Source organism: Ammospiza caudacuta, chromosome 6 (genome assembly GCF_027887145.1).
Source record: "Ammospiza caudacuta isolate bAmmCau1 chromosome 6, bAmmCau1.pri, whole genome shotgun sequence".
NCBI classification, from domain to species: domain Eukaryota; kingdom Metazoa; phylum Chordata; class Aves; order Passeriformes; family Passerellidae; genus Ammospiza; species Ammospiza caudacuta.
The window spans coordinates 25,623,726-25,650,747 of NC_080598.1; the positions used below are offsets into that span (position 1 = coordinate 25,623,726).

Here is a 27,022-nt window from a genome sequence, read left to right on the forward strand (position 1 = left end):
CTGCTCTGCCAGTCCAGAGCCCTCCTTGCAGCTCAGCCATGCTGCTCTAGTGCTCCTGCACTGCAGCACACATGGGCTTCCTCACCTCCAGCCCCTGAGGGCCCTGGTAGGGACGAATAATTTCCATGGGAGGGGCAGAAACTCTGGGATGGAGGGCCTGATGGCAGTGCTGGGAGGGCATGGTGTGCATCCCAAGAAGCAACTCTCATTCCCTAGAAGCAGGCTCCCTGACCTTAAACAGTCACACTAACTGCTGAAGTGAAACAAATTGCATACATCTGCATAAGGATATGCCCAGACTTCCTGTAACTGGAGATGGCCTCAAAGTTTCAGTGCAAAATTTAGGGTGTCTGTTTCTAATCAAACCTAGAGAGACCTTGAGTTACATATTGTGGAGATCTCTATGACAAGGAATTGATGTGAGACCACTGCACCCTTACAAGCCCGACAGCAGAGCTTGGTGCCTCCTTCACTGCTTGCCAATCCATCCTTGCCCTCATAGCAGTAGAAGGAGGATATTTTCTGACTTCCCACAATTATACCCTGCCCTCCCAGTGCCTTGGCTGCCTGCTAGACCATCAGAACTCCCAAGATCTTCCCTGAGTCACCCTGTGTCACCTGCCATGGGACAGTCCAGGATAACTGGGCATGTGGGCCCCAAGCATCTTGCAGCTCCTTTTGGGCAGGAGGGATGCCTGCATTCCCACTTCTGCAGGGGATATGCAGAATAATGCCTTTCAAATCTCACCATATCTGTCCTGGGAGCCCTATGGAGGAGAAAGAGGGTGCAGGAGACACAAGACCGTGTTCACCTGTGGTCATGAGGTAAGGCCCTGAGACAGCAAGGCATTGCACTGCTCTGTGGACACACTCCTGGAGGGAACAGTCATCTTTATCTTGCTGTCAGAATGTTTGGATTCACAGCTTGCATCTGTTTTGTTCCTCAGGTGTCCTATTTTGAGAGGGTGCTGTGTGGGATCTCAGCACCTCAGGATGGAGGTGCAGAGTGGCCGAGAACACCCTTGGGGGGCTCGGGAGTCCTGGAATGTTGCCAGAAGTGTCTGGTGGCAGGACTTTGATCCGACACAGGAGACGACACGTGTATGAGGACTGGGAAGGTTTCACTGGGTGAATGGTGAAGGGATAAGTTAATTAGAGTGTAAAACACAGGGTTTAGGATTTCTGTACAGGGGGATCTAAAGAAGTAAGATGGAGGAATTGGGGCATGTCCTGTTCTTCTTCTTCTTCTTCTTCTTGGCCTCCATCTTCTGTGGTGATGGTGGCACTTTGGGATTGGTTATTACTAGAAGTGCACCGGTTAATAAGGGTAGAAGGTATTGGGGAAAAATTATAAATATTGTATACGTAACTTCAGGTATAAAGATAAGTGACCGCCCCGGGGGCTCGCAGTGTGCCCATGGCTGACTTGCTGTGCAGACCTCTGTTGGGCTGAAAGAAAATCTTTTAGATAAACAATTAATAAACACCGAGTCCGAGAAAAGATCAGAAGTCTCTTCTCGTCCTTTGAAGCGTCGGCTCTTCAAGGCCATCCCTGGGCCTTTCCAGGCCACCTAAACAGCCTAGAAACCGACAGTGCTGAAGTAAAATCTTCGCTATGTACAGTCTAATCCATGGAATTTAATTTAGAGCAAAGTCAGTTTGGTGCATCCACAGGGATGGAGACTGGGACATTTCCAACACACACCTTTGGGTCCAACTTGAAATGGTAGATCTTCTTTGCACAGCAAATGCATGGCAAGCCACAGCTCCTGCCCGATAGGCTCCTTCACACAGATCTTGCGATGGCAGCTCCACAGCCCACAAGGCTGCTGGAGAGCAACATGGCCAGCACAGGGCAGGGACACAGCCAGCACAGGGCAATTTCCCCTGGGCTGCAGGTAAAAGAGCCTGCTGGGTCTTGGCACTGCTAATGTACTGCTCTGGCAATATCTTGTCCAAGTTATTACAGTCTCAGTGAAGAGCTGATGCTATCCCTGTCCTGGGAGGCTTCAAGAACAGCCTGGAACTCCTACTGGCTTGTGGCAGCTCACAGACATTGTCTGCCTGTGGATAACCCGTGGCCAAAGAGCACAGCACAGGTAGGATGGGCTGCACCAGGCTGCCCCTCTGCTCCCTCACTAAATGACATTGGAGCCTTCTGCCTTCCTGTCCAAGTGTGGGCACAGGGGTGTTCCCCCCTGCCCACCCCCAAATTCCGTGGCCTCCAGTGCTGGCCACTGCAGGGTGCCTCTCCTTGCCTGCACAGGCATGGTCTGACTCTTCATAGCAATGGCCCTTTAAAATAAAAAAGCTCTTAATGTAATTCTCTCAACTCTTGCTTACATACCAGTGCTAAAATTTTGCCTAGAGAGGGTTCAGGCAGTGCATTTACACTTCTTACCAAGGAAGATTTGCACCACATCCAGCCAGCACACCTCATGGACTTGGCCAACTACAGGAACCTTATCCAACTCCTGTGATCTTGCCTTAGCACATGCTGAAATGATTATACTTGTTTTTAAGCTGTCTGTTGCAGTCTTCTGCCTCCTATCTGTCATTAAAGTCTAGAAGTCAGCACAAGACTATTATTTAAAAAACATCCACATTTTGAGTTATATAGGAAAAATCAAAGTTACTGAATTTTAGACACATAAAGACCCAAATATTTAGGTTTATTCCTGTTCAGGGAGTCAGTAGTCTTGCAGTCTGCACATGTAGAAAAGATTTTAACACTTTTTTAGTTGTATGTGGCCTCACTGATTTTATTTGCAATGATCAGATGCTTAATCATACTTTCACTCTTGTGCCCAACTGAAGTGTAAAAATGGGCAGCATCCATCTCTTAAATGCAGGTGGTATCATTCTAGATAGGACACAAACCATTGACTTCATTCTGGGAGCTGCAGTTATCATTTGCTGCTAAGCAGAAGCTGGTTGGAGCATGTCCATTTCAGCTCTGGATAAGGATGAGTATATGGCCTGTCCATCCCTCCCAGGCTGGACCTCCTTTGGCTGATTCTGCAGAACCTGAAGGAAGGCTGAATATGGTCTATGCTGTTCCTCTGCTCAAGGTACAGCATTCACTGACTTCCCTTTGTGCTCAGGAGACCACTGCATGAATGTTCTCATCTGCATGGACACTGTCCATCTCTGCTGAGCTTGTCAAAGCTGCTGGCACTGCTGCTCTGCTGCTGCAGCCTCCTGAGGCTCTGCAGCAAAGGGGGGACACACTCAGTGGTTACTCACAGTGGAACTCACAGACTAAAACCAGCTGTGAAATACCTGATCACCTTGGGAAGCTAATTATAGGCAGAGTGAAGTCCCACAGAAAAGTCTACTTGTAAAAGAATGAAAGGGGGAAGGAGTGTTTCTCTCTACTGTGCTCCTCCTCACCACACCTAGGACTCTCCTCTTTGAGAACAGACTTATTTTACTGATCAGAGCATACAGCAGGAGCAATACTAAGGCCTGGAGCAGAAAAGTCTAAAAACCTCCTTCTGTTGCTGAAAAGCAATCTGGAGACAGTGTCAAAGGTCCCACACAGTAAGTCCATGGGTGGATTTTTGGTGGCCCTGAAGCCAGTGTATAACTTGAGTCTCTGGCTCTACCTCCACTGTGTGCCTGGGAGATGTTTCTGTGGGACTCAAATTCACCTCATCCCTGGCTGCACTTAAGTCCTCTTGTTCCTGGCTGGCTAGTTCTCCTGGATTAAATCACTGTATGAGTTTGGGGACAGACAGCTTGATAAACATTAGCTCTAGTGCTGCTGAGAAGTTTACATCACAGCAAGCCTTGGGAATATGCACTATTTACTTGGGAAAATTTCTGTTCCTCTCACTTTTATTCTGAGCTAGCTTTTTTTTTCCCCAATACAAACATCTGTTTTTGAGGGCATGTGTTGCTTTATTGCCTGATTAGCTGGATTCACACACCCTGTGGCTACTTGGGGAGAACTCAGCATTGTCTGTACAAATGCAACATGTTCTGCTTGCTCCTCTTTCATGTTTTTTAAAGGACGCTAACAAAACTGGCTTTTACATAAACAAATCAATTCTGAAAACTCTGCATAGAAGCTGTGGCTAGAGAAAAAGGCACAGCTCATTCCCCAAGTCCTTTTTCATGTGGCACATCCATCTGAAAAGCAGGAAAGTGCTGACTAGCAAATTTTGAAGGCACAAAAATGCTTCTAGCAACCTGCTGCAATTGCAGTTGACTTTCTGGCTCCCAGAACATGATATAAGGAAAGAGCAAGAAAATGTACTGCCATTGCCTCCACGGGGAGAAAATGAAGCTGCTCCATTGCATGGGGGTGGTCAGCTACAGGTTTGCAACATGCCAGGCCATGTGCAAAGTTTGAAAGTATGACAGACAAGATGGGTCAGCTAATGCATTGTAAAATGTCTCATTTCCCACATGTCCCACTGGCATGTCACAAATAGCTAGGAAAAATGGTGGATTTCTGCTCCATCCTACTTGGGTCTCTGCCTAAAGCAGTGCATGTTAACCCAAAGCCATCTAGAACCTCTGAACTGATATATCCCCAGTGAGTACCAGCCAGGGAAGATGGACAAGGAAGACAACTATGAGAAGGGGGCTTGAAAGGGCTTTCAGTTTAATCTTGGCTCTGGTTTTGATACCTCTTGGATAAGTAGTCTCCTCCTTCCCAAGCAGTCCTGCATGCCTTGCCATGACAGTGATCACCTGAGGGTTTTGGTTTTTCCTAAGCTTCTCAGAACCAGATGTAAGCACCTAACTGCTCTGAAGACTTAGCTCAGTGCTGAATGGATGAAATATGTGATTTCATTAAGAAAAAAAAATCAGCATCACTAATATTGGACAAAGTATTAAATGGTGTCATCTCAGTCATAGACTCATACCTAGATACAGAACAGACAGGTCCTGTTTGCTGAAGACCTATGTTCTCCACAGACAGGCACTGTAGGGTTTTGCACACCTTGATGCTCTGTCCCAGTGTGGGAGCTCTGTTCTGCTCCTGTCTGAGCTGAGTTCTCCTCCTGGGACATCCTTACTGGCTTTCAGCATCTGGAGCAATGTCTGCCCAATCCACCAGGTCTTTGGGATCATTCAGTTATCCCTCTGTTGTATTGCTTTTAGAAAAATCTAGATCCAGCAAGGTTGCTGCTCCTCTGCTTGGCTGCTATCTCCAGCTGCTTGACAGTAGCATCTAAGGCAGCTGGGATTCAGCTCCCTCCCTGTGCTAGGGCCCTGGGAAGTCAGTCCCTGCAGCAGAGAGAGGTAAAACTGTGGAGCTCTGGGGCTGACAGCAGTCACTGAGTGCTGTTCACTTGTGAGCGACAGCTGAGGTCAATGCAGGGCTTAGGGCTAAGCTCTCACTCTGAAAGGAAGAGCATAAGAGTTCCCATCAGATGCAGATTTATGTATTCATCTTAACCTTACCCACATCATTTGGCCACTGCAAGGATCTGAAAAGATCCCTCCCCTGAGCACTGCAAGAGAAAAGGGGGGTCTTTTCCACAAGCTGTCATCTTCTCCAGAGGTTTCCCCTACAACCAGTCAGTGCCTCTCTCTTCCCCACATTTCCCCTACCATTTCCACCCCAGGCTGTGTGCTGGATGAGCAGGACCTCTGCTCTGACAGGGTGAGAGGGAGGTATGAGGCAGTCACGCAGCCTTCCAAACTTCAGTGTGTGTGTTGCCTTCCATGCTAACCTTCCATGCTAAGACACTAAGTGAGTCCCCACCAGCCATCACCTGTGACTGAAGGTATAAATCAGCCATCTGGACAAGGAGGGAGTGGGGGATTCCACTTCCTGCTGGTGAGGAAGGCTGGGGAGACAAAGCTGCCTGAAGGGAGATGATCCTTGCTCTGATGTCTGGCTATGGCACAGTTTAATTCCCTGCTGCCAGCTTGCAGAGTGATTCACCCCATCCTGTGGGTCAGTGCCTGCCTGGATGCTGTTCTCGTCATTGGGTTGGTTGGTCTGTCTGCCTCTCTCTGCATTCTTCTGTCTGTCTGCTTTGCTAAAGCAACCTCTCTGCAGCAGAGACAGCCAAGCATTGCTGAAGTTTAGCTGCCTCCCAGAGGTGACTTCTAGTGGTCTGCTCTGTGCTGCTGGTAGCAGGGCCAGACCTGTAACCTGAAAACTGCCGACTGGGAAGAGGGGCAGCGGGAGGGGGGTCAGGGCCATTTTGTAATGGGCTGGGCAGGAGCTCAGCTGGACCTGCATTATGAAGTCCTGGTTCAGATTAATGGCAGATGAACTTCAGTGGCTTGTGGATCCTGGCCAGGGCAGGGTCCAGCAGGCTGTGCCAGGCTGAAGCAGCCAGCCTGTGGCCCTAGTCCAGCAAGGCACTGCAGCACATGTGTGTCCCTGGCCTACCCTTGTGCTAAAGTCCAGTGTTATGTACTTCAGATGGGCAGTCAGGCAAGCCCAAAGAAATCTCTCCAACACTGCTCCCATGGTGCTCCTTGTGCTTGTCAGTTTGGGCCCTCAGGTGCCCCCACGGAGAAGACCTGGGGACTGCTGAGTCTGGATGAGGTGCTGTGGCAACCCCACTGGAACCCAAGTACAATACAACTCAGGGGGATTTGAGTGCTACCAATTACACTTGGAAACTGGAAAACAGGAGTGATAGAAAGCTGGAGTAAAAGCAGAAAACAACCAAAGTTGGCTGAACCTCACAGAACCACAGAAAGGGTTGAGTTTAAACATTGAGACAAAGTTTGGGCAAGATTTCTTAGCAAAGCAGTTCTGTTGTTCTTTAGCTTTATGCAGCTGATTAGTAAAGAAAGGCCCAGACAAGGAAAAAAAAAACTTTCAGCCCTCCCTAAACCTGCCTGTTCTTGGAAGAACATCTATAATTTAATTCCATTCCAGCTGCACATTGCAAAACTCAAGGCTAGCCAGGTCTGGGAAAATTCCTATGAGCACTACGCTTTTAGAAGCATTCCAGAAAGAAATGAGGTTTCTGGCTACCAAACCCACTAATTCACCATCACTGGGCCTGGGCAACAGACTGGCATCAGCTTTTACTGGCAGAGAGTAGTAGGGCAGCAAAATCCCAAAGTGAAGTAACAAGCAGCACAGTCAAACTGGGAACTTGCCAGCCAAGAAGCGAGACACAATAACCAACAGCAAGACGCAATAACCGATCCAAAAAAGTACCTGAGAGCAGCAAGTTGTTTCCCCTGAGCTTTACATCCTCACCATGAGGTGGGGGCAGTACTGCAGCCTCACAGGAGTTTCCTGCAGAGGAGATGCTGATGCCAACTGGGGTGGGAAAGCCCAGACTCCTGACATGATGTGAAGGTGGCAGCAGCAATGACTGGTACCAGGGACTCTCATCCCTGGTCTCCATGAGCCCACGTGCAGTGCAGGGGGTACATAATGACATCAAAGTCTATCTGAGCTTGAGAGTTGTTTTGAGGTATTGAGGACACATGGCTGCACTGTGTGGCCTAGCCATGAACCCCAATGTGTCTACACCATAGCTGTGGAGAAAGGGCAAAGACAGAAAAATCCATCTAAGACTGGCTTGCTTGGAAACTCCACTTGACCCTGACACAGTCTAAACAAATATTTTTTTAAATTACTCAGAATGCCCTAGTCTTCTTATATGTATCCCCAAAGACTGTCATAAAATGTCTGCAGCAAGGACTCCGTGAACCTCTGCTGCCCTGCTCTAGAGGCACATATTTCAACTCCAGTCAAACTGAAGTTTAATAAACCCTTGGCCTCTGTAGGTTCCCTCCAGCCTCTGCAGCAAACAATTCTCCCGTGCCTCAGTCAGGCTCTGGGTCTGTGTCCACCACTGGTGTTTGCCATGAGCTGCCAACACCGCTGCAGCATCTGATGGGAGACCACCATTAGTGATGAGTGCTATGCTCTTGCACGTCACTGTTTTTTCTGCTGGGGCTGTGAGGAGTGAGGAAAAAGTATCTGAAACTCTTCCTCATTTGCCATAAGCTCTGAAACATATATACCAACTTAGGACTTCTCTGGGGCTCTAGCTCCACATCCTTCATAACCTAGAAGAGAGAAGGTATATGTTTACTAGGGAGTCAGGATAATCTAAGTGCATTATTTTGAATTATTCCAATAGTTGACACAAGCTACTGTACTTGGTAAAATTCTGGGAAACCCTGCTTGCATCATGGTTTAAGTGCAATGCTTTCCTCATCCGAAAAAATACTTATGTATTGTTCAATAATCCTCCTTTAATGAACTTTTGAAAATTCATCAAGGAGTAAAATTGATACTCCATGACTTGACCAATTACTCTCATGAGACACTTGTGCAAGAGCCCAAACACATGGTTCCCAAAGGAAAAGGATGAAAATCATTTACAGAAGCAGTGAGGCAAAGGTTTATTGATAATGAGGCACCAAGAGGAAATGAAATGTATGTGCCTAAGATTCCTCTAGTAAATGAACAACAAATAGTATTCACAATCAGCAACTTACATTTTTAATTTTGAGCTGAAAATAGCAACATTCACAGACTCTCAGATTATTCTGAGTTAGAAGGGACCCACAAGGGTCATTGAGTCCAAGTTTGACGTGAATGGCCCATATGGGGATTGAACCCAAGATGCAGGTCAAATGACAGTTATTAAGGAAAAAAACCCCATTAAGTAGTACTGAGCAAGGAAAACATCCACAAAAGTGTGCTCTTACTTGTGAAAGGGGAGTCATTAATTGCTCAAAGGGTAAACTGTGCTTGTCAAGTAATTCAGAGAGCTATGCACTCTGAGGTCAGAGAAAGGGATTTCATTTCACTTGAGAACTACTTCACCTTGCAACACATATAATTGTCACCAGGGGGGAAAAATGAAATTAAAAAAAACCCAAAACAATAAAAAAAAAACAGAAGTAGGTTTGCATGAGCCAAGAGCATTTGACCTTTACTTTCTACTCCATCTCTGAGAGTCAGTTATTTTCCCAGACTATCCCTGGTGAGCTGCATCCTCATAGTGACTGCCCATCCTGCACATACTCTCCAGCTAAACACTTCTTGCTTTCTGGGTCTTTGGATCACAGACACTGCACCCCTCTCTATGGTGAACACTTCTCAGTTTTCTCATCATCATCCAGTGTTGGAAGGTGATCATTATTTACTGCCTGGCACCCACACCCTGTTCAGCAGTGTCACCTGGGCTCTCCACAGCATCCACAGAGCTGTGCCAGAGAGTCCCACAGCGATGCCCGAGTCACAGCAAGCCCCGAGAGCTGAGGCACTGCTATTTCTTGTGTTGTGTGGATGGCAAAGTGAGACAGAGAACACAACACACACTCTATCTAAGCCTGAGTTTTAAAAAGTACTAAGCACTGTCTAATATTTTTGCAGCCTGGAGGTGAAGGTCCTGCGCCTCTCAGATGCCCTGAATCATGCACTACCTTTGCATCCTGGTCAAGTAGATCTAAACCCCCATTCAATCCAGCACACTCCTTCAGAACAATTTTCTGCCACATCAAAATTCCTTATCCTCCTCCCAGCCTTTGCTCCCCTTCATTGCCTGGGTCCAAGCAAGGCTGGACCAGCTACCAGGGTAAATGGCCACTGCAATAAGAGTAAGTTCAGACCTGGCTGAAAACACTTCCTAAAACATGAGAAATCTGCAGTGTCTTTAGGTGTGAAAATCAAAGGTGTCACTACTGAGACAGTTCAAACCACAACTCCTTGTGGCTAGTTGTTGGATAATCTTTCAGAGGAAAGGCATAAAGCACTTTTCCTACCCAAAGCCCAGCTCCACTGTAAATCTGATGATCTGGCTCCACAGCACAGTGCGGCAGAACTTAGGAAAAAAGTCATCATTGGATTCTTCCTGACATGGAGAAAACAAAAATGTGCTTAGTTTTATTTACATTCTCGGAAATGTCTTAACTGATTCGAAGAACTTTAAAAAAAAAAGTATTATAAAAACAGCCAGAGGCAAACAACTGCTGTGGGAGCTTTTAGGCAAGATTGTTAAATTTTGATTAAGTTAGAAGAAACTGGATGCAGGATTGTGGTATGAAGTGTCAGGCAGTAGACACAAACAACAGTGACTCTGGTAACACATTTTCCTAACAGAAAACAAAAAAATCATGACCCTTGGAAGGAAAGGAACTCCTGGAGCACCACTAGTTCTCAACCAAACTGGATGATTACATGAAGGATAATGACCATGAAAATCAGCCTAAATTAGACAGCTAAGTTCATGCCCACTTTTGTGTTTGCTTCCAGTTAGCATTCCAGAATGGGATTGTATTGACATGACTGACTACAAATGTGAAGTAAACATTACCAAATATTTACAGAAATTGTCTTTAGGAACTTGTGAAAAGGAATGTTTGTCCCAGAAACCTGCTTCTGCCAGAGGTGCTCATCCAATCAGGGAACAAGGGCTCATCCTTTGTGTCCACCTTCCACTCACCACCACAGAAGCCCTTTCAGCTGCCTGCTCCTTGCACCAGCTCACCCACACACACACAATCTGCTGACCAAAGATTACTCACAATCATCATCCCAACAACAATCCTGTGTCCCAGACAGACCTCAAAAACTCACATCTTGCTCACAATTTGCAAATAAAACACACAGGGTGTTCATCCCTCCTGCTCCCTGTCTCCCAAAATACTTCCTTAGGGGAGCCCTTATTTTGGGAGATACCTCATCTCCATAAAGGTGGCTGTGTGCTGACATGGACCACAACTCAGAAAGTCTCTGCCTAGAGACATCATGATGCTGGTGCCACAAGCAGAGCTTCAGTACTTAGAAGCTGCCTTTTCTAGCAGGGTGGGAAGCAGCAAGAGGTATTAAAAGCAGATGGAAAGAGTGACTACAGACAGGATGGCCTAGAGAGGAGAATAAAATACACAATCAGAAAACATGGGCTGGAATCAATACACCTGGAAAGCACTGGTTGGAAAGGTACGTGCTCTTTCAGTTTTCTAGATGAGAGCAAGATCCCTTTTCACCAGCTCTTTCTTTTCTCTTCAGAAGCAAGCCTGTCTGCAAGGGTCTGGAAAGATTAAAATTTAGGAAGAATAGATAAAAAACTTCTGTTTCCAGTGTCTGAGGGCTCCTGGAATTAGTGGGGCCACTAAGCACCAACTGGCCTCTGTTTCCCCGAAGCATCTCCAGCTCATAGGCTCAGTGTGCTTGCATGGAAAGATGCTGGGGGCTGCAGTGGGCTGCTTTCTCCTTCCTTCTCATCTCAGGCTAGGCTTCCCACACACTGCCTTCTCAGATTTACTATCTCACAGTACATTTGGGTCATGGTTTTTTGGATTCATGAGGAGAAAACATGCCTGTGTGGGAATGTGTGATTTCTTCTGCAATTCATTTGGTTTATAGGGCTCTCAGGAGAAAATATACAGTTGGATGTAAATAATAGGACTCCAAACTCCAAAACCCCCTCAGCAAACACAGTTATGGGTATGTAGCTTCCAAGAAGCCAGGGTTTTAGAGCCAAGGTTTTAGTGCTAGAGGAAACTCTCCATCCCAAAGAAGGGAGCACAGCCCTGGGCAGTGCCTGCTGGTAATGAGAGATTTGCCTGGCATCAGGGACCCTCTGAGTATTTGCTGCTTCTGGCCCCCGTTTTCCAAAGCAAAGATGCAGCTTCCTGACTTGGCTTAAACCACATTGTTCTTGCCACTGGCATCTCCTGAGCTTATGAAGCTAGGCTTATAAACTGCTATACAGTCAAATTTGCTTCAAACTGCAGTGCACTGTGGACTACATTAGTTTTTAACTTTGTCAAGAACATGATCTAACAAACAGAAAATTAAACGTCACTTCATCTCCTGTCAACTGATGGACTGTGGTGTTTGGATGCTACAGTAGGAACCTTCATAGATTATTACCAGGCAGGGAGAGTCTGGAAGCCTGTGTACTCTCTTTTTGTTTAATGGTTTTTGCCCCAGGAGAAATCTGGGACAGGAGAGCTGAAGGTTGTGGAGCAGGACTGCCTGCCTGGAGAAGGGGTGGTCTGACATCCTTTGGGCAGGGCACCATAGGGTGAGGAGCAGGTCACCTCTACCATGGTGCTACACTGCTATCACTGTCATGCTGCCAGCTCCCCTGCTTTCCCCTGCCACCTGGGCCAGGCATGCTTTGGGATGTGCTTTGGGCAGTCCTCAGGGCCCATGCTCACACCACTGTGTTAATACTTCTGGCATAGGACTGAACAAAAGGGAACTGCTTTGCTCACCTCTGTCAGGGATACCTGCACAAACATGCCCTGCTCAGCCTCCTTCCAGAAGAACACAGAGCCATGGACCTACTTCATGCCAGGCATACAGGGAGGAAATGCCAGAGCAACCAGGGTAGCTATTTACACACTCATATCACATTTTCCTATTGGGACATTTTCACAGAGCTTGGATTGACTTTGCTCCCACTGAGATGTCACCACAGGCTTTCAGCTGCTGCTCCCTTTTCTTTTGAAATCCTGAGGAGGAGTTCTCAGCAAAGTTCTTGGTTTTAATAAAATCTGTGGGCTAAATGAGGCCATTCCCTGTTTTTCCCCAGTGGGGAACTAATTTCTACCAGACTCAACACCCTTGGCTGCGTTCTTGGCTTTCAGGACCCATTCAGTTACCCTCATAACTTCTCCTTGGCCAGGACCCAGTGGCCTCTTACGTGTTAATGCATGTATGTGGTCAGTGCTACAGACCATGGTTTATCTGCTGCAGGCTCCTAGTATCTCCATCCCTGTGGGAGGTGCAATCAGCCAGATTAACACACAAAAGCATACATCAGAGAACATTCACAATATTTGCATCAGATTTTCTCTAGAAAAACCTAGGCTGTTCCACTTGATTTTTGCAGAGTCCAGATAGGCCAGACTTACAAAGTCTAGATTTAGGAATTTCTCATAAAGGCTGTGCTATGTTTCCTGGCTAATGTCTGAAAGGGACAACTGGGGTCAGACAGTGCTTTCCCTTTACTCTGAAAGTCATTAAAACCCAACAGAATAGACAAAGGGCTGGATCATCCTGGTCCTTTTGTCACTCTCTTGTGGAGTGTCTGGGGTGTGATTCAGTTGCACACTCATGGGGTTTTGGTGCTGTGCAAAACACACTAAAGTCTCTCAGATGCTGACACGGGGCAGGTACCTAAGCCTTGAGGAGCAGCACAGGGAGAGCAGGGAGTGTAAATGGAGGCATCTCAGGCCAGGTGGCACACAATTGGCTCAATGCCTTCTCTCAGCACCAGCCAAGCTTCTCCTCCCTACTATCTTTAGGATGCTGGATACCTCCTATTGCCTTTACTAGCATCTGACAAACCTGTCTAAATACTTTGGCATCAAAGCCTCTGCCTTGTTCCATGCTCTTTGTGTCTTGGTCCCCAAATATGGTGAAAAATTCAGCCCTTAGAAGCTTGGTTGCTATCATAGTCTCTTGGTTCCTTTTTGGGTAAACTTCAGGTCATTTTCTAAAGAAATCCATAGCTACCAACAAATATTTTCTGGCAGATTCTGTCTCAGGCAAAGGCCCAACAACATCAATGACAATGAATCACAGTAAGGTCCCCAGGAGCCACTGCTCTGCATGGCTTCTCCCCATCTTTGGGGACCACTTCAGAAATACAACACATGCAAGAATAGCATCACACCTCCTTGTAGTAATTTGACATCATCTATATGTAATTTCTTCAAAACTGACTCTCTCATGGCTTGACTAAAGACTTTATAACTTCAAGACATCACAGCAAAATATCAGAACCTCTTTTTTGAGTGTTTTGGTGATAATGAGCTCCCACGAGCACTTGTCATATGTTGTTTTATTTTCCTATCTCCTATAAACCATTTCATCTTTAAATTCCATGCTTTCCCTCCATGACCAGAGGGCTTTTGCCTCAATCATCTGAAAAGAGTCAAAAAGCAGAGAAGGCTGCCAAGCGAGGGTTTGTTTTTTTAAATCACACCTGGCTTGACACCAGGAGTCTTTTTGAGGAACACTCCCTCTTAGTTTCATGAACTCTGCTCTTGCAAACTTACATCTATGGATGAAACAGGAGAGTTTTCATTCCTGCACCCTGTGGAAGAAGGAGGTAAAAAAGGATGTAGTCTCAGTTTTTTGTTGCTGCCCTGCTGAGGGAGGTATCTGCACAAAAAAAAAGCCTTTGAACAAGGCACTGGCAGAACTAGTCTTTGGTGACTGTGCTCTTGTGTCAGCGCTGTTCCGACCCCACAGGCACCCCCAGCTGTGTTCAATGGAAGCTGCTTCAGCCTGAAAATGCCTGGCTGCTCTCCTTTTACTGCCAGGGCAGCTTTCTCTTCTCACAAGGGGCATGTGGAGCTTTTGTAGTCCTGGCAAGCCTTCAGCTGAGCCTCCAGGAGCAGGATCAGTGCCCTGCAAGGCCAGACAGGCTGACAGTTCTGTGCTCCCTTCCCTGGCATGGGGGAAGCACTGCATTGAGTTTGCCCAGGGTGCATATTATGCCTCTCTTCAGCAGTTCACCTTGCTCTGAGTTCCATTTAGCTTGGCAGCCTGGAGCTCATGACAGCCTGTTTATAAATCATCATTGGTTCCTGTCGAAGGGCTCACCCCTCACCAGGACATGCCAGCTGTACCACACATGGCTGCCTGTGCAGGGCCTGCTGGCTCGGCCTCCTGAGGGAGGGCTGCTCTACCCAGGGGATGGCAGACCCATGCTACAGGATTTGATGGACTTGTGCTAACATGAAAGCCATTTTCACCTCCAGATATTCACTGTGGAAACCAAAATGAGCCTAGTAAGGCACATCCCAGATGTTATCTAGTAATGGTAAGACACAAGCACCCTCTGGTTAATGTATCAAACAGAAAAGCTCTTGCTGGCTTTCTTCTCTAACCAGGACAGCTGATGAGGTCCAAAAAGCTGCATAGAAACTCAAAGAGACAGCTCAGGGCCTGCCCACTGAGGCAGGCACCACCAACAGACTGCCCAAACCTCTTTCTTTCACATGAGCCGTGTTTTTGAAGGAAAACACTGCAGGCTGAAAGCCCTGGTGCTTTCAGGACTGACCAGGTCTCAGCCCCAGTGATGTGTATGCTCAGTGTTAGTTCATCTCCCACCTTGGCTATGCTGAGCAATTTCCTGGATCCCAGCAGCCTGGTCTGCTGCATGCATTTTTTGCCAGCAAGGACATTTTCCTCAGGCCTTGCCTTCCCTCAGACCCATGTTGGACTGTCCCATCATCTCCCCCTCTGGTTTCCATCACCAACTGCAGTAGGGTTTCTCCCCATCTTTGAGGACCCACTTTAAAAATACAACACATGCAAGAAAAGCATCATATCTCCTTGCAGTAATTTCCCATTATCTGTCTGCATTTTCCTCATAAACAGTTCTCTCATGGCATGACTAAAGACTTTACAACTTCAAGACATCACAGCAAAACATCAGAACCTCTTTTTCTGGGTGTTTTGGTGATCATGAGCTCTCAAGAGTGCTTGTTGTACGTTGTTTTATTTTCCCATCTCCTATACAACATTTCTATACAACATCTTTAAATTCAACACCTGAATGAGCACCTGTGGTGCCTGTGAATTACACAGGTGATAAACCCCTCTCCTGCTACTTGGCTATTCCCATTGCCCCCCCTCTGAGGTGGACTGCTGACAAATGGAGAAAAAGCTTGTTCAACCAAGAACTCCAATTTTTACTACTCAGGCCAAGGAAAAGGGGATTTTCAGGACAACCAGCCACAAACCCAAACTAATTAAAAGGCACAAGGGAACAGCAGGGTTCTCTGGATACCAGCTTAATATCCAAGCCCAGGCACAAATATTTATTAGAGCTTCAACTATAACTTAAAACCAGCATCACCCAACTTTGCATGTACAGCTACAGGTCCCTGCTTTTCCTGAGCTGACTTTGGGCCTTTCATGAATTTTTTATTTTTATGAGGCTCTGTCCTGACCAGCCATGTATTTATAACAACTCTCTCTGTGGATATTTCCCCTTGCTAACAGAGCCACAGTTAACTGAGCTGCTGTGCTCATGTTTGATGTTGCAGACAATACCCCTTTGCTTTCTATCCTTCATAAGTCCCTTTTTCTAATAGCTTGAAGTGGTATGATCTGGATGGAAATACTCATTTCTCTAGCACAAGAGCTCATAAATATATAAAGCAACCAGCTTCCCTCTCGTCCAGTAGCAGCTTTCCAACTTCTGTTCAAGAGCTGAAATGCAATATGTAAGCTCTGCCATAAATCCCACAGCTTCGTGGAGTGTTTCTGGCCTTCTGCACACTCTGTCTAACTGTCTGGTCCATCGGCTATTTATCTTGGAAGTCCTCACTGGAGATGTGAGAAACACAAAATGTCTGCAGCTCCTCTGCCAATCTAGGTAGGTTCTTCTTCCTCTTGCCTTCTAGCATTTGGCTATGTCCTGTCTAGCTCAGAATGATATCTGGCTCCAATCTGCTTATGAAGGTTCAGACCAAATCTTGATAAGCCAGGTTATGTCTATAGTGCAGGGCTCCTCAGCTCTCACCTATGGGTCCTTGCCACAGCTGTGCTCCTGATTCTACTCCAGGAAGAGGTCTGGGCATGCACCATCCCAGGGAAGGCTGGAAAGAACCTCGAGGTGCTCCAGAAGGTCTCCCTGCCTCATGAAGCGCAGCACTGTGGCCCAGGCTCTAAGGCATACTCTGCCCCACTGTTTGCCCTGGGGCTCCCCTCTGGGAACAAGCTCTGCAGAGCAAGGCTCTGCCCATTCCCCTTCCCAGCTGCCCTCACAGTGGGAATGGACATGTTCCACATGTTCCCACTGACAGTACTCAGTAATTCTTGAGTGGCATCTCTGGGGCAGGAAAAACCTGATGCTGTGGGCTTGTGCACACACACACACTGGAAAGGACCAGTCTCTCAGGTGACCCATCCCCACCTGGCAGACCCAACAGCCTGAGAGCAGTTCCATGCCCAGCAGACAGGTACCGCTGTGAGCCTGTGGTATGATTTTTAAAGTGCTTTTCCTTTCTTTCAGAAACCTTGCCGTGGCACGGGTCTTGTACTAAGTTTTGGGCTGAGCAATATTTTTCTGTTTCCCCTGTTTTGTAAAACAACTTCTGGCCTGTGTCACATACATTTCTCAACACCTTGCAGAGTCATGGTCTTGCAGATGGGGCTTCAGATCTCTCTGAGGACTGTTCCAGAACAGAGTAATTCTCTGATTGGTTTTGACCCTTTCTGGGAAAATTCTCAATATTGCATTCTTTCCCTTTGCATACTGTACAACTTTGGTTTGCTTTGATTTAATTTTGGTATGAATTTCTTTTCACTTCCCACTGCTCCTGAATAGATTAGATATCTGCAAGCACTTTTGTTATCTGATCTCTCTTGCATCAAAAGAATGAATACAGTTCCCCATTTCCCTTTTTGGAAGCAGCATCCTACCCTAAAACTGATGTACAGCTCCCAAGTGAACCAGTCAGTCACTATCCAAAGTCCCAAGGGGATTGCTTCCACTGCAGGGAGGAACTGATGTGACACGAGATATTTCTTTTAAGCAGCAGTGCTTGCACCTAGAGCCCAGATGGGGAACAGCAGTCAGATAGGAGTTATATCGAGATCTTAAAAATTTATTTTATTTCCCCTCAACACCAGTCTGCCCAAAGCATTTGTACTCTCATTCCTCATTGATAGCACTTCTCTGATGGGCCTTGATGCTGTTGACCCCTGCCCTCTGGTTTCGCAGGGTTATTTTTCAGACTTCCACTGAATAGAGGTGGCTGCCATGTTAAGTCCCACAGAGTTTGCAGCCAGACTCAGCATGCAGTGCACAGTCTGTTGGTGAGTAAATCAGCTTACCTTTCAGGCTGCACCACCAGCTCACCCACTGCCTTACAGCTAATGAACCTATTAGTTCTTGCTAATAAATAATATACTTAGAAACAATACTGATTCAACCATCTGTTTCCAATAAGCAGATTAAGTGTAAAAAGGATAACATGTGAACTGCATCTTCATTAAAAAAAAAAATAGATACAAACAGACTTAAATAGACATTTAGTACTGACTTGGATAATGCAACAGTGTTCAGTCAGTGCAGATGAGAGACCATAGCTCATGATATACCGACTTGTCATGACTAAGTCCTGCTGGGACCTGAAGACAGCAGCTACAAAAAGTTGAATCACAGATATTCTCAAGGGAGTTATAAACAATTTTATACTAGTGGGTTCATACTTAGATATGAACTTAGATAGTTCATAAAATCTGTTGCAGACCACCTTCCATAATAATGCTGAGTCTGTCACTGCTTATTACCCATTCAAGATACCTTCTCTTCTTCTTCTTCTTGCCCTGCCTCTCCTCATTCATCTCTTCTCCTTCCTCTCTCCATCAATTTACCTTATTTCTCATTGGTCCCTCTCTTTGACCAAAAAATGACCTTTATCATGACAATCACAACTGCTCTTTCACATTGTATCTACTTATGTGACAGTCAAAATATGAAGATGATTTACAAGCATGAATGAAAAATATGGCTAAGCAGATTCACCAGTATGTATAATAGCACCGAATCATCTGAACTTACACAGAAAATAAAGTGGAGATCATTTATTGATTGTATGTAAGTAGCTTTCCTCCTTTACTTATGAACTTCCCTTTACAAGTTGAGGCTGCTGAGACACATGTAACTACGATTAATTGCTCTGACATTTTATTAATATGAAATATTTCCATCCATCTCCTAGTAAATGTTTCTCAAGTCACAGTGGTCCTATATCAGCTGCATTACCACTCAGGCTTATCCTAATCCACAACTATCTCTTTTTTCCATTTGAAAATGTATCTACATAAAGATGTTAGACCTGTGCTTTCCAACATGATTAACAATTGAGATGGGATTTTTTTCAGATGTGTAGGAGGAGTACCTCAGAAACATATGACTTTTGGGGCAGGGATTGCTCAGAATTTTCTGAAAAGCATAACTCATATCTTGTGTTGGCCAATATAGGTTGCCTACACTGAAGAGTTACTTTTTAAAGATTAGACCATTAACGTGGATTGGCAGGTTGAGCCTATTTTACATACTGAAAAATCTGAGGATATGAGAACATACTGATTGCTTACAGCTTTTTGCACAGAATAAGGACGTGGCTGTCAAGAAACACAAGTTAAAGCCCCTACAAAATCACACATGGGACCTCTACTCCATGAGTTTCTGACTCCAGCAGTGGCTCCTTCTCAAGCTGGCTGAGTGCTTCTTTCTGCCTGAGCCACAGCCCTGCAAAGGTCACACTGATGCCACTGAGTGGCCACAGCTTCACCTTGCACAAGCCACTCGGGTACTCCAAGTGTCAGTTTTTCCAACTGCAAAATGAGAATAAAAACTTCTTACTGCCCCAAGACACATTCACACTTTTAACTTGAGAATTGCTAAGCTGCAAAAATGCCCTGAACAAGTAATAAAGCATCTTAAGGGCTCCAGGGAGCAAAACTGGCTAAAGGGCCAGGAACTAGGGTGACTGAATGGACAGGTCTGGAGATGTCCTTTAGCAGCAGACCTTGGCTCCGAGCCTCTCAGACATCACCTCCCTCTTACAAGGGAAACTCATCACGGCTTTGAACGCAGGGCTTGGAAAATGAAGAAATCCTCACGATCTGAGGGATTGAAGTCTGCACATTAGCTCCCCTTAAACCGTGGGTACATTTAACTTGGGAGGTTAGAAACCACAGCCAAAGAAATCTCTTTTGATTCACAACTTGTTTTGAGCAGTCACCCATAAAGCAGCCAGTGAATCACTCCAGCCAGTTAGTCATGCAACCACACTGAATGTACACTCAAAAGGCTGCACAAAATAAACAGCCTGCAGCTCCAGATAACACACACAGAGCTCATTTGCGCTATCTGGCATCAGCATATATTGTTAATAGGACTCCTACACCAAACCCTTAGGAAAAAAACTCACTCAAATAAGCATCTCCAAATCTCTCTCTACATCAGTATTTTTCTCGTCTACTTCGCTCTGTGTTTCTTTCAAAATAGTTAAGACTAGTAAAAGTTTTAAGACTCTTTCTCTCTCTTTCCGCACCTTCTTCTTGCTGGTAAGGTCCTGCTGGGTTTACAGGCGTGCGCTGCTCAAGTGTAGGGCTAAAGCGGAGTTAATTCCAATCAGCAGCGGACAAGTCGAAAATAAACAGCTTTAGTGCGAAAAGAAATCTTCCTGCAAGGAGGGAGCGGCGGGGATACAGGGGCAGGGAGTCTCCCGGTCCTTTGACACATGAGTGTTATAAACAGCTCGGGTCAGGAATCCTATAAAAACCTCCAGCCAGATCTACCAATTCTAGCGTCCGATTCAAGAGAAGCTCAAAACACCTTTTGGAAAGAGCCGCGAATAAACCTTCCTGCGCGGCCCTAGGGGTAAGGAACGTGAGCCCTACCTTGGCGTCTGGCTGCCTGAGGAAATCCCGCAGGTTTCCGCGGAGGAGATCCCGCACCTCCGAGTGTCTGTTCAAACAGAGGCTTAGCCAAACTCCCGGCGAGAGCTCCCTCCCCTCCCTGGGAGGGTGCCGGAACCCTTGAATGGCAGATCTGGTGGCCCTATTGTGGAAAAGAGAGGGCTATTGCCAGGGCGGCGTCAGCAGCGCGCCGGGAGCCGGCGGCCGAACCTCGCCGGGAGCCGGTCCCACATCAGCGGCCCGGAAGGGCCGGCTCTGCCGCCCTGCTCCCTGGAGCTCGCCTCGCCTCCCGCCCTCCTGCTCCGCTGGCCGGCTCCTGCTCCCCGATGCCAGCTTGGATCACGTCTCCCCTAGTCCCCTTGCCCCGCTTCCCCACTCGTGCCTGCCTCCAGCGCACCTTTCCCCTTTATATCCCGTGTTGCTCCCCGCGGGGATCCCGGCAGCGGCATCTCCCCACCCCGGCGGAGAGAGCTGCGGGGGCAGCGGCAAATCCCCACCCCGGCGGAGAGAGCTGCGGGGGCAGCGGCAAATCCCCATCCCGGCGGAGAGAGCCGCAGGGAGGCCGCGCACCCCACCCGCCCCCCGGCCGCGGCGAAGGAGCCCGGGCAGGAGCCGGGAGCCGAGATCAAAGCCGCGGGAAGAGGGAAGGGGAGGCAGGACCGAAGGGCCGCGGCAGTTCGGGACACCCCTCCCCAAGCCCCCTGCACCCCGGCCTCTCGGCGGGCTCGGGGCAGGGACCGCCACCCCCCTCACTCCTGGCAGAGCCGCTCCTGCGGAGACCCTTGGCGGAGCGGCCCGATGCCGGAGCGGGGACGCGGCATCCCCGAGGTGGGGGAGCCCTGCGGGAGCCCCGAGCCCCGGCAGCGAGCGGCCGGTCCCTGCGGGAGGCGGACAGGGACCGCCAGAGAGCTCGTTCCTGCCGTGCCTGCAGCTTACGTTACATCGGGGAACGAGGAGGAGGAGGAGAAAACCATTAAAAGTGTCAATTTCAAAAGCACGCAGCGAGCCTCCGATTCCTACAGCAGTGGCTTTCTGTACTTCTAATAATAACGCACTTACGGCCGCACTTTTTATTTGCTAGCTAAATAAAAAAATGGTCTTTATTTGCATAACGGGGTACTTAAAGAATTTCCTCCGTTAGAGAAAGCCGTTTCCTTTCTCCTGTTTCCTTTGAGCAAACATCCCCATCACGCTGGCCTTCACTCCCGAAAAGATTTTGCTCCAGCCGGAATTTCTAGACAGCAATATACGTATACATTTCTTTGTGTACAGGGGTATGTGAATACACATGTTTCAAGAAATATAACTTACTTCAACTCCATGCAGTAGAAATATCAAGTCAGATTACTAGAGCGCATAAATCATCTGAAAGCTTTTGCCCTCCTAAGCCAAGATATATAACCTGTTCTCAAGACTAGATGATATTGAAGGTCTCTTCCAACCTTGAAGATTCTCTCATTCTGTGACTTTTTTTTAAAGAATTCGGCTTTCACTGTCCGTGGCGGTTTGTGAAACAGCCCGTACCCCTGCTGGAGGCAGGGAACGCGGGGTGAGCAGGGCGAGGCTGCCGGCCCGTCGCAGGGCAGGGGCAGCGGGATCGGCACCGAAGGAGCCGTGCCCGGAGCCCCATAGGGACAGGCTGGCAGCCGCCACTGCGAGGGGCTGCGGGGAGCCCGGCCGAGAGCCAGGGCCGCCGGTGCCGCTGTCCCTGCCAGAAGCCGGGCTGGAAGAGCTCCGACCATTGCCATCCGTGTCCTCCGTGTATTTACGGCCGCCACTCTCCCTGACCTATATTTATCCGTACAATGCAGTGGAAGGTCTTAGATCTAGAAATAGAAGCCGAGAGCAATAGATGGCAGGCTCGGGCTTTTTATAACTCAAAAAGACTTGTTTATTAAAGAAATAAAATTAAATTAAACAACTAAAAAAAGGAGGGGACACCCTGTCCCTGCAGCAAGCGGAGTGTGCGCCGTGCCCGCCGTGCCCCAGCCCGCTCGGCTCCGGGCTCTCCCGGGCCTCCAGAGCCACCGGGGGAAGGGCGAGGGCTGCGGGGCGGCCGTGCGGGGAGCAGCACCCCAGGAGGGACCGGCCCGGGCGAAGGGCCCACGGCAAAGATGGGCGCGGGGGGAGCCGGCAGCCCGGCTATCGCCGGGCAGGAGAGCCTGCTGCTGGCTGGCCTCGGTTTCTGTTTGCTTGGTTGGGGTTTCTTTCCTCTTATTTTGGGGTTTTGTTGTTTTTGAAATGGAGGGGTTTACAGTCACAGCGCCCACCAGCCCAGCATCCTGCTCAGGCCCGGAGAGCAGGGGACGCGGGGAGCCAGCGGCTCCTTCCCCTCGGCGCACCGCGCACGGCAGAACCAGCATCGCAGCTGCGGCGGGCGTCGGCGGGAAGCAGTGGGACAGTCGCCTGTCCCCGGCTTCCCGAGGGAACCTCTCCGGGCAGCTCTCCTCACCGCCGGGAGCGCCGCGGATGCTCTGCTGACTGCGCCGGTGCCCGCTGCGGAGACCGAGCGCGGCTTTCGCCTCCCCGGGCTCACCGCGCCGGGGGATCTGCCCCGACTCCGAGGTTTGCCCGTCCCTGCAGCCCTCGAGGGGGCTCCTCGGGCACAGCTCCTGCGCCCGGCGTGGTGGTCTCGCGGTTTGGGAAGAGGCGCCTATGGATGTTGCAGTCGCTCTGCGAAACCCCGATCTGTCTGTTATTAGCGAGTCTCTCCCTTCAGCCATTAAGCACTATTATTATCGCTATTGCTATTAATTATCCTTGCCGAACCATGTGTCTCTCATTACAGCCCACCGGCCCCAGCCACATCACAAGGGGCTCACAACGAGCGCGGGCCGGGCCGGGCCACCCGCCTCCGCTGCGGGGCTCCCACTGAAGGAGAACCCCGACCCTCGCTTGAAAATAAATCAGGGGAACCCCGGCGGGGTTAGGAAGGCAATAAACTCGTGTCATTCTACCGGGGGGTTTTAATGTGTCATCACAGGGCGCCCTAGGCCTTGCAACCTACAAAACAAGAGAGCCGGTTAGCAGAGAGAGGATGTCGGGGCAGCGGGGAAGGCACGGGGGACTGACCTTCCATCCCATTCCCAGAAGGAGCGGGGAGCGGTTATCTCCTGCACGGGCCTCAACCCCCCGTGTCTCCTTCCCCGCGGAGCCCGGGCTGGCCCCAGAAGGCCTCCGCGGATGCGGAGCGGGCCTGGCGCTGGCGGGGATTGTCCGCCCATGGGGAAAGGGCAGGGGAAGAGAGGGAGCGTAAGAGAGGGTCAGCTCTGGTCAGCGAATGAGCGTAAGTAGCCCTCAAATAGAGCCCTGACGGCGGTGCGCGGCCCGGTGAGGAGGCATCACCCGCGGGAGGATGGCTGCGCCACCAGCAGCGAGAAGGAGCGGAGCTGGGCTGTGCCTGCGGCCCCCAGCACGGCTGTGTGGAGAGGACCTAATGTCCTTTTCTGTGAAGGGGAGTCGCCTGTGCACGGGGGAGCTGGGGCTGTGGAGCTGGATCCGGGGACGCCTCAGCTGCAAGTCCGGGGCGAGAGATGGCGCCGGAAGGCGACCTGGCAAGCCGCGGTTTGAGAGACAGGCAGAAGTAAGTGGGGCGCCTCTACCCTCTTTTAAGTCTAGAGATGGAGGAAAAGGGTAAATAGAGCAAAGGGTGCTAAAATGACGGCGGCAGCCTAGAAGTGGGATTGCTGCCTGACCCGGACCTCTTCCACCTCCTCCGTGCCCCCAGTCCGTAGTCACTGTCCGTCTTAGGGTGTCCCTGGAGACGCAGTCCTATAGATGTCCTTGCCTTTGGGACTAACGCATCGAGAATGGGACTCCGTCAGCGGAGACGCGCTCTGAATCTAGGCCGGGACAGCCTCTCTGCCCACAGAGAGATCACCGGGAGGGAAAGAAAGAGCTTTTATTTCCACCTTCTCTTCTGAGGAAAACTTAGCGAGTTTATTTGTTTCATTGTTGAATTTTTCTGTTTGTTTTAAGGGGGAGCTGTTTGTTTGTTTTGCTTTTCCCCGATACAGCGGAAACCTCCCGAAAAAACCTTTAAAAGGCACGGTCGGAAACGACATGAGAAGCGCCCCCGTTCCCGGCTGCACTGCCGAGCGCCAGCGCGAGGGAGTGTCTTAATTGCAGCTAATGACCCGCGGAGTGGATGCGAGGGGTTATCTGCAGCCGGGCAGAAATCAATAGGGGAGTGGCAATTAGGGGAGAAAGTGAGAGACAGGAGAGGCCGTCACCGCAAAAATTATCATTTCGGCGAAATTTTCCAGAAATTCTTTCTGCGGAAAACGGTCCCCGCGGAGAGCACATTGCACAGCCCGGCGCTCCGCTCTTTCTCTCTCTGTCCCGCTTTCCGCTGAGTTCCCCGCGTTGTACAAGAGCTAACGGGAGCGCATCGCCTGCCACCCCAAACTGCGATTAAGATCGCGGCTAAGCGGGCCCCGGGGAAAGGGCGCTTCCCGCGGGCATCGCGGGCTCCAGAGCCGGCTGGGAACGAGGATACTCGCGGGGCACGGCGGCCCCCGCTGCGGGAGCCGGAGCCGCCGGGCAAGGTCTCCCTGACCCCGCGAAGGTTCGTCCTGCCGGGCAGCCGCCCCCCGCATTCCCGGGAGGTGCTTCCCAGGCCCGGGAGCCTCTCTCCGCTCTCGCCTGCAGCGGTTCCCCCGCCGCACGCCAAGGACTCACCGTAACAAGGGACCTGCAGGGCTCCGTTGTGGCCGCTGCTCTCCTGCAGCTTGATGTTGCTGTCCGGGGGGGTTTTGCAGGGGCCTCGCTGCATATAGAGGTGCGGCGGCTGCTGCTGCGGAGGGTATTTGTTAAAGGAGGCCGGGGAGCCGGCGGAGCCGGGAGCCTGCACGCTGCCATCCAGGGACTGACATTCCTGCTGGCTGTAGCGGCTCCGGCACTTAGTGCCGCTGTCACCAAAGCCTTGTCCTTTGCTGGCCAGGAAAGTAGGGCTGAACTTGTCACTTGCTTGAAATGCCCTAAAAGGCGAGGAGCCTTCTGTGTCCTGGGAGGCTGCGTTGTAGTAGGAATCCATGGCAGCCGGATCACAATAAGAAACACAAGTATCAGCATTCATTCCTAAAATTAAAAGGCCCGAGTGTCCTTAATGCGCTTGGAGGGGCACCAGGAGCCACTCTTTCTCTCTCCCTCTCGCATAGACACACACTCACAGCTGGGCCGGGGAGCTCTAAGAGGATTCAGATGTTTGTGAAAGCTGACCAGATCTCCAAACCCCCTTAAGTTCTCGCACAGTAAAAGGGGTCCTTTTCTTTCGCTCCCTCCCTCTCTCATATAAGCTTGCCCTCCGTGTCTCCCTCCAAACTACATTCTAAAGAGGCTCTTCTCTGCTCTTTCCCCCCCACCACATAGGAAAAAAAAAAAAAAGAGAGAGAGAGGGAGACCTCTCCCCCAATTAATATGTAGATGATGACAGTGGAGGGGAGGGGGCCTAGGAAGGGGGTGTGTGTGTGTGTGTATGGGGGTGTGTGGAAGCAGAGGGAAGATGGAGGTCACATCTTTTGCGTTAAAAAAAATAAAATAAACCAAACCAGAAAAACAAACCGGCCCCAAAATTTTTATGATTAGAAACCAGAAAATCGAGCAGATGACATAAACTCCACGAAGGGATGAGTGCGGCATCCGCGTCGGCGGAAGAGCCGGCGACGATTTAATGGTCGTGACACGCTCTGTTCACTCCGTCCCTTCTCTGCTCACTGCCCCAGCTGTGGAGACCCTCGCCTCTGCGACCCCCTTCTCTCTATTAAAGGCAATGCGGATTTTCCCCGCAGCTATCTGCCTTTAAGCCTCCCCTGCGCGTTAACCCCTTAAGGGCCGACAGCTCTGACAGCGCTGCCCTGAGCCGTTTCCCTGCCGTGGCACGGCGGTGCCGCCATCGCCCCGCACAGAGCCGGGCGAGCTCTCCGCCGGCTCTCCCCACACGTTTATGACGGTCATTATTAATTCACCTCTAAAACCGTGCTCTCCTCAGGTGTAAAACTACTGCATCCAAAAGGGAGGGCAGCAGGGACGGATTTTAACAGGGTCACCAATCACGCAGAATTGGACCAAGCTTTTGGGATTGCCAGAAGTGACTTGCGAAGGGACAAAGGCTGGCAGGAGCCCTTTTTGGTTTGAGGGGTCAATTACAACCCAGAAAGAGCTTAAAAATAAATCAATACTCACCTTTCGTCGTCCTTCCCCCCCCCTGCCCCCAATCAACCTGATTCCTCTCCTCCCCCAGTTAACTCCTGCTACCCCTTACTCACTCTTACTCTGCTTTCCTCCCATCCCCACATCTGGTTTCTATTGCTCACTTACCTTGAAGTTTTGAGTAATAAAGATATTACGCAAACTAAATCTACAGTTCTTGGGAAGAAAAGAAAAGAAAAGAAAAGAAAAGAAAAGAAAAGAAAAGAAAAGAAAAGAAAAGAAAAGAAAAGAAAAGAAAAGAAGAATTTAACGAAATAAAGGAAAAAACGAGTAACAGAAGAACGGGAAAACAAGAAGAACCTTAACCCCTTCGGGAGCGCGGCCCGCAGCGGAGCCGGGCGGGGAGCGGGGGCCCGGGCCGCTGCTCTGGGCTCCCAGCGGGTCCCGCCGGCCCGAACCATGAGTGCTGCCTTCCCCGCGGAGCTCCCCCTCGCCGTGCAGAGCAGGGGA

The 27,022-nt window shown here is 49.3% G+C and overlaps 1 protein-coding gene across 1 annotated transcript in view; it reads right to left on the reverse strand.

Annotated features, from left to right (window-relative positions):
- Positions 1 to 25,439, reverse strand: part of ALX4 (ALX homeobox 4) — a 37,908-nt gene extending 12,469 nt beyond the window's left edge. The window contains exon 1 of the mRNA XM_058807637.1: positions 25,043 to 25,439. Coding sequence (XP_058663620.1) covers positions 25,043 to 25,439 — 397 coding nt within the window. The remainder of the gene's footprint in view (positions 1 to 25,042) is intronic.
- Between the last annotated feature and the right edge of the window lie 1,583 nt (positions 25,440 to 27,022).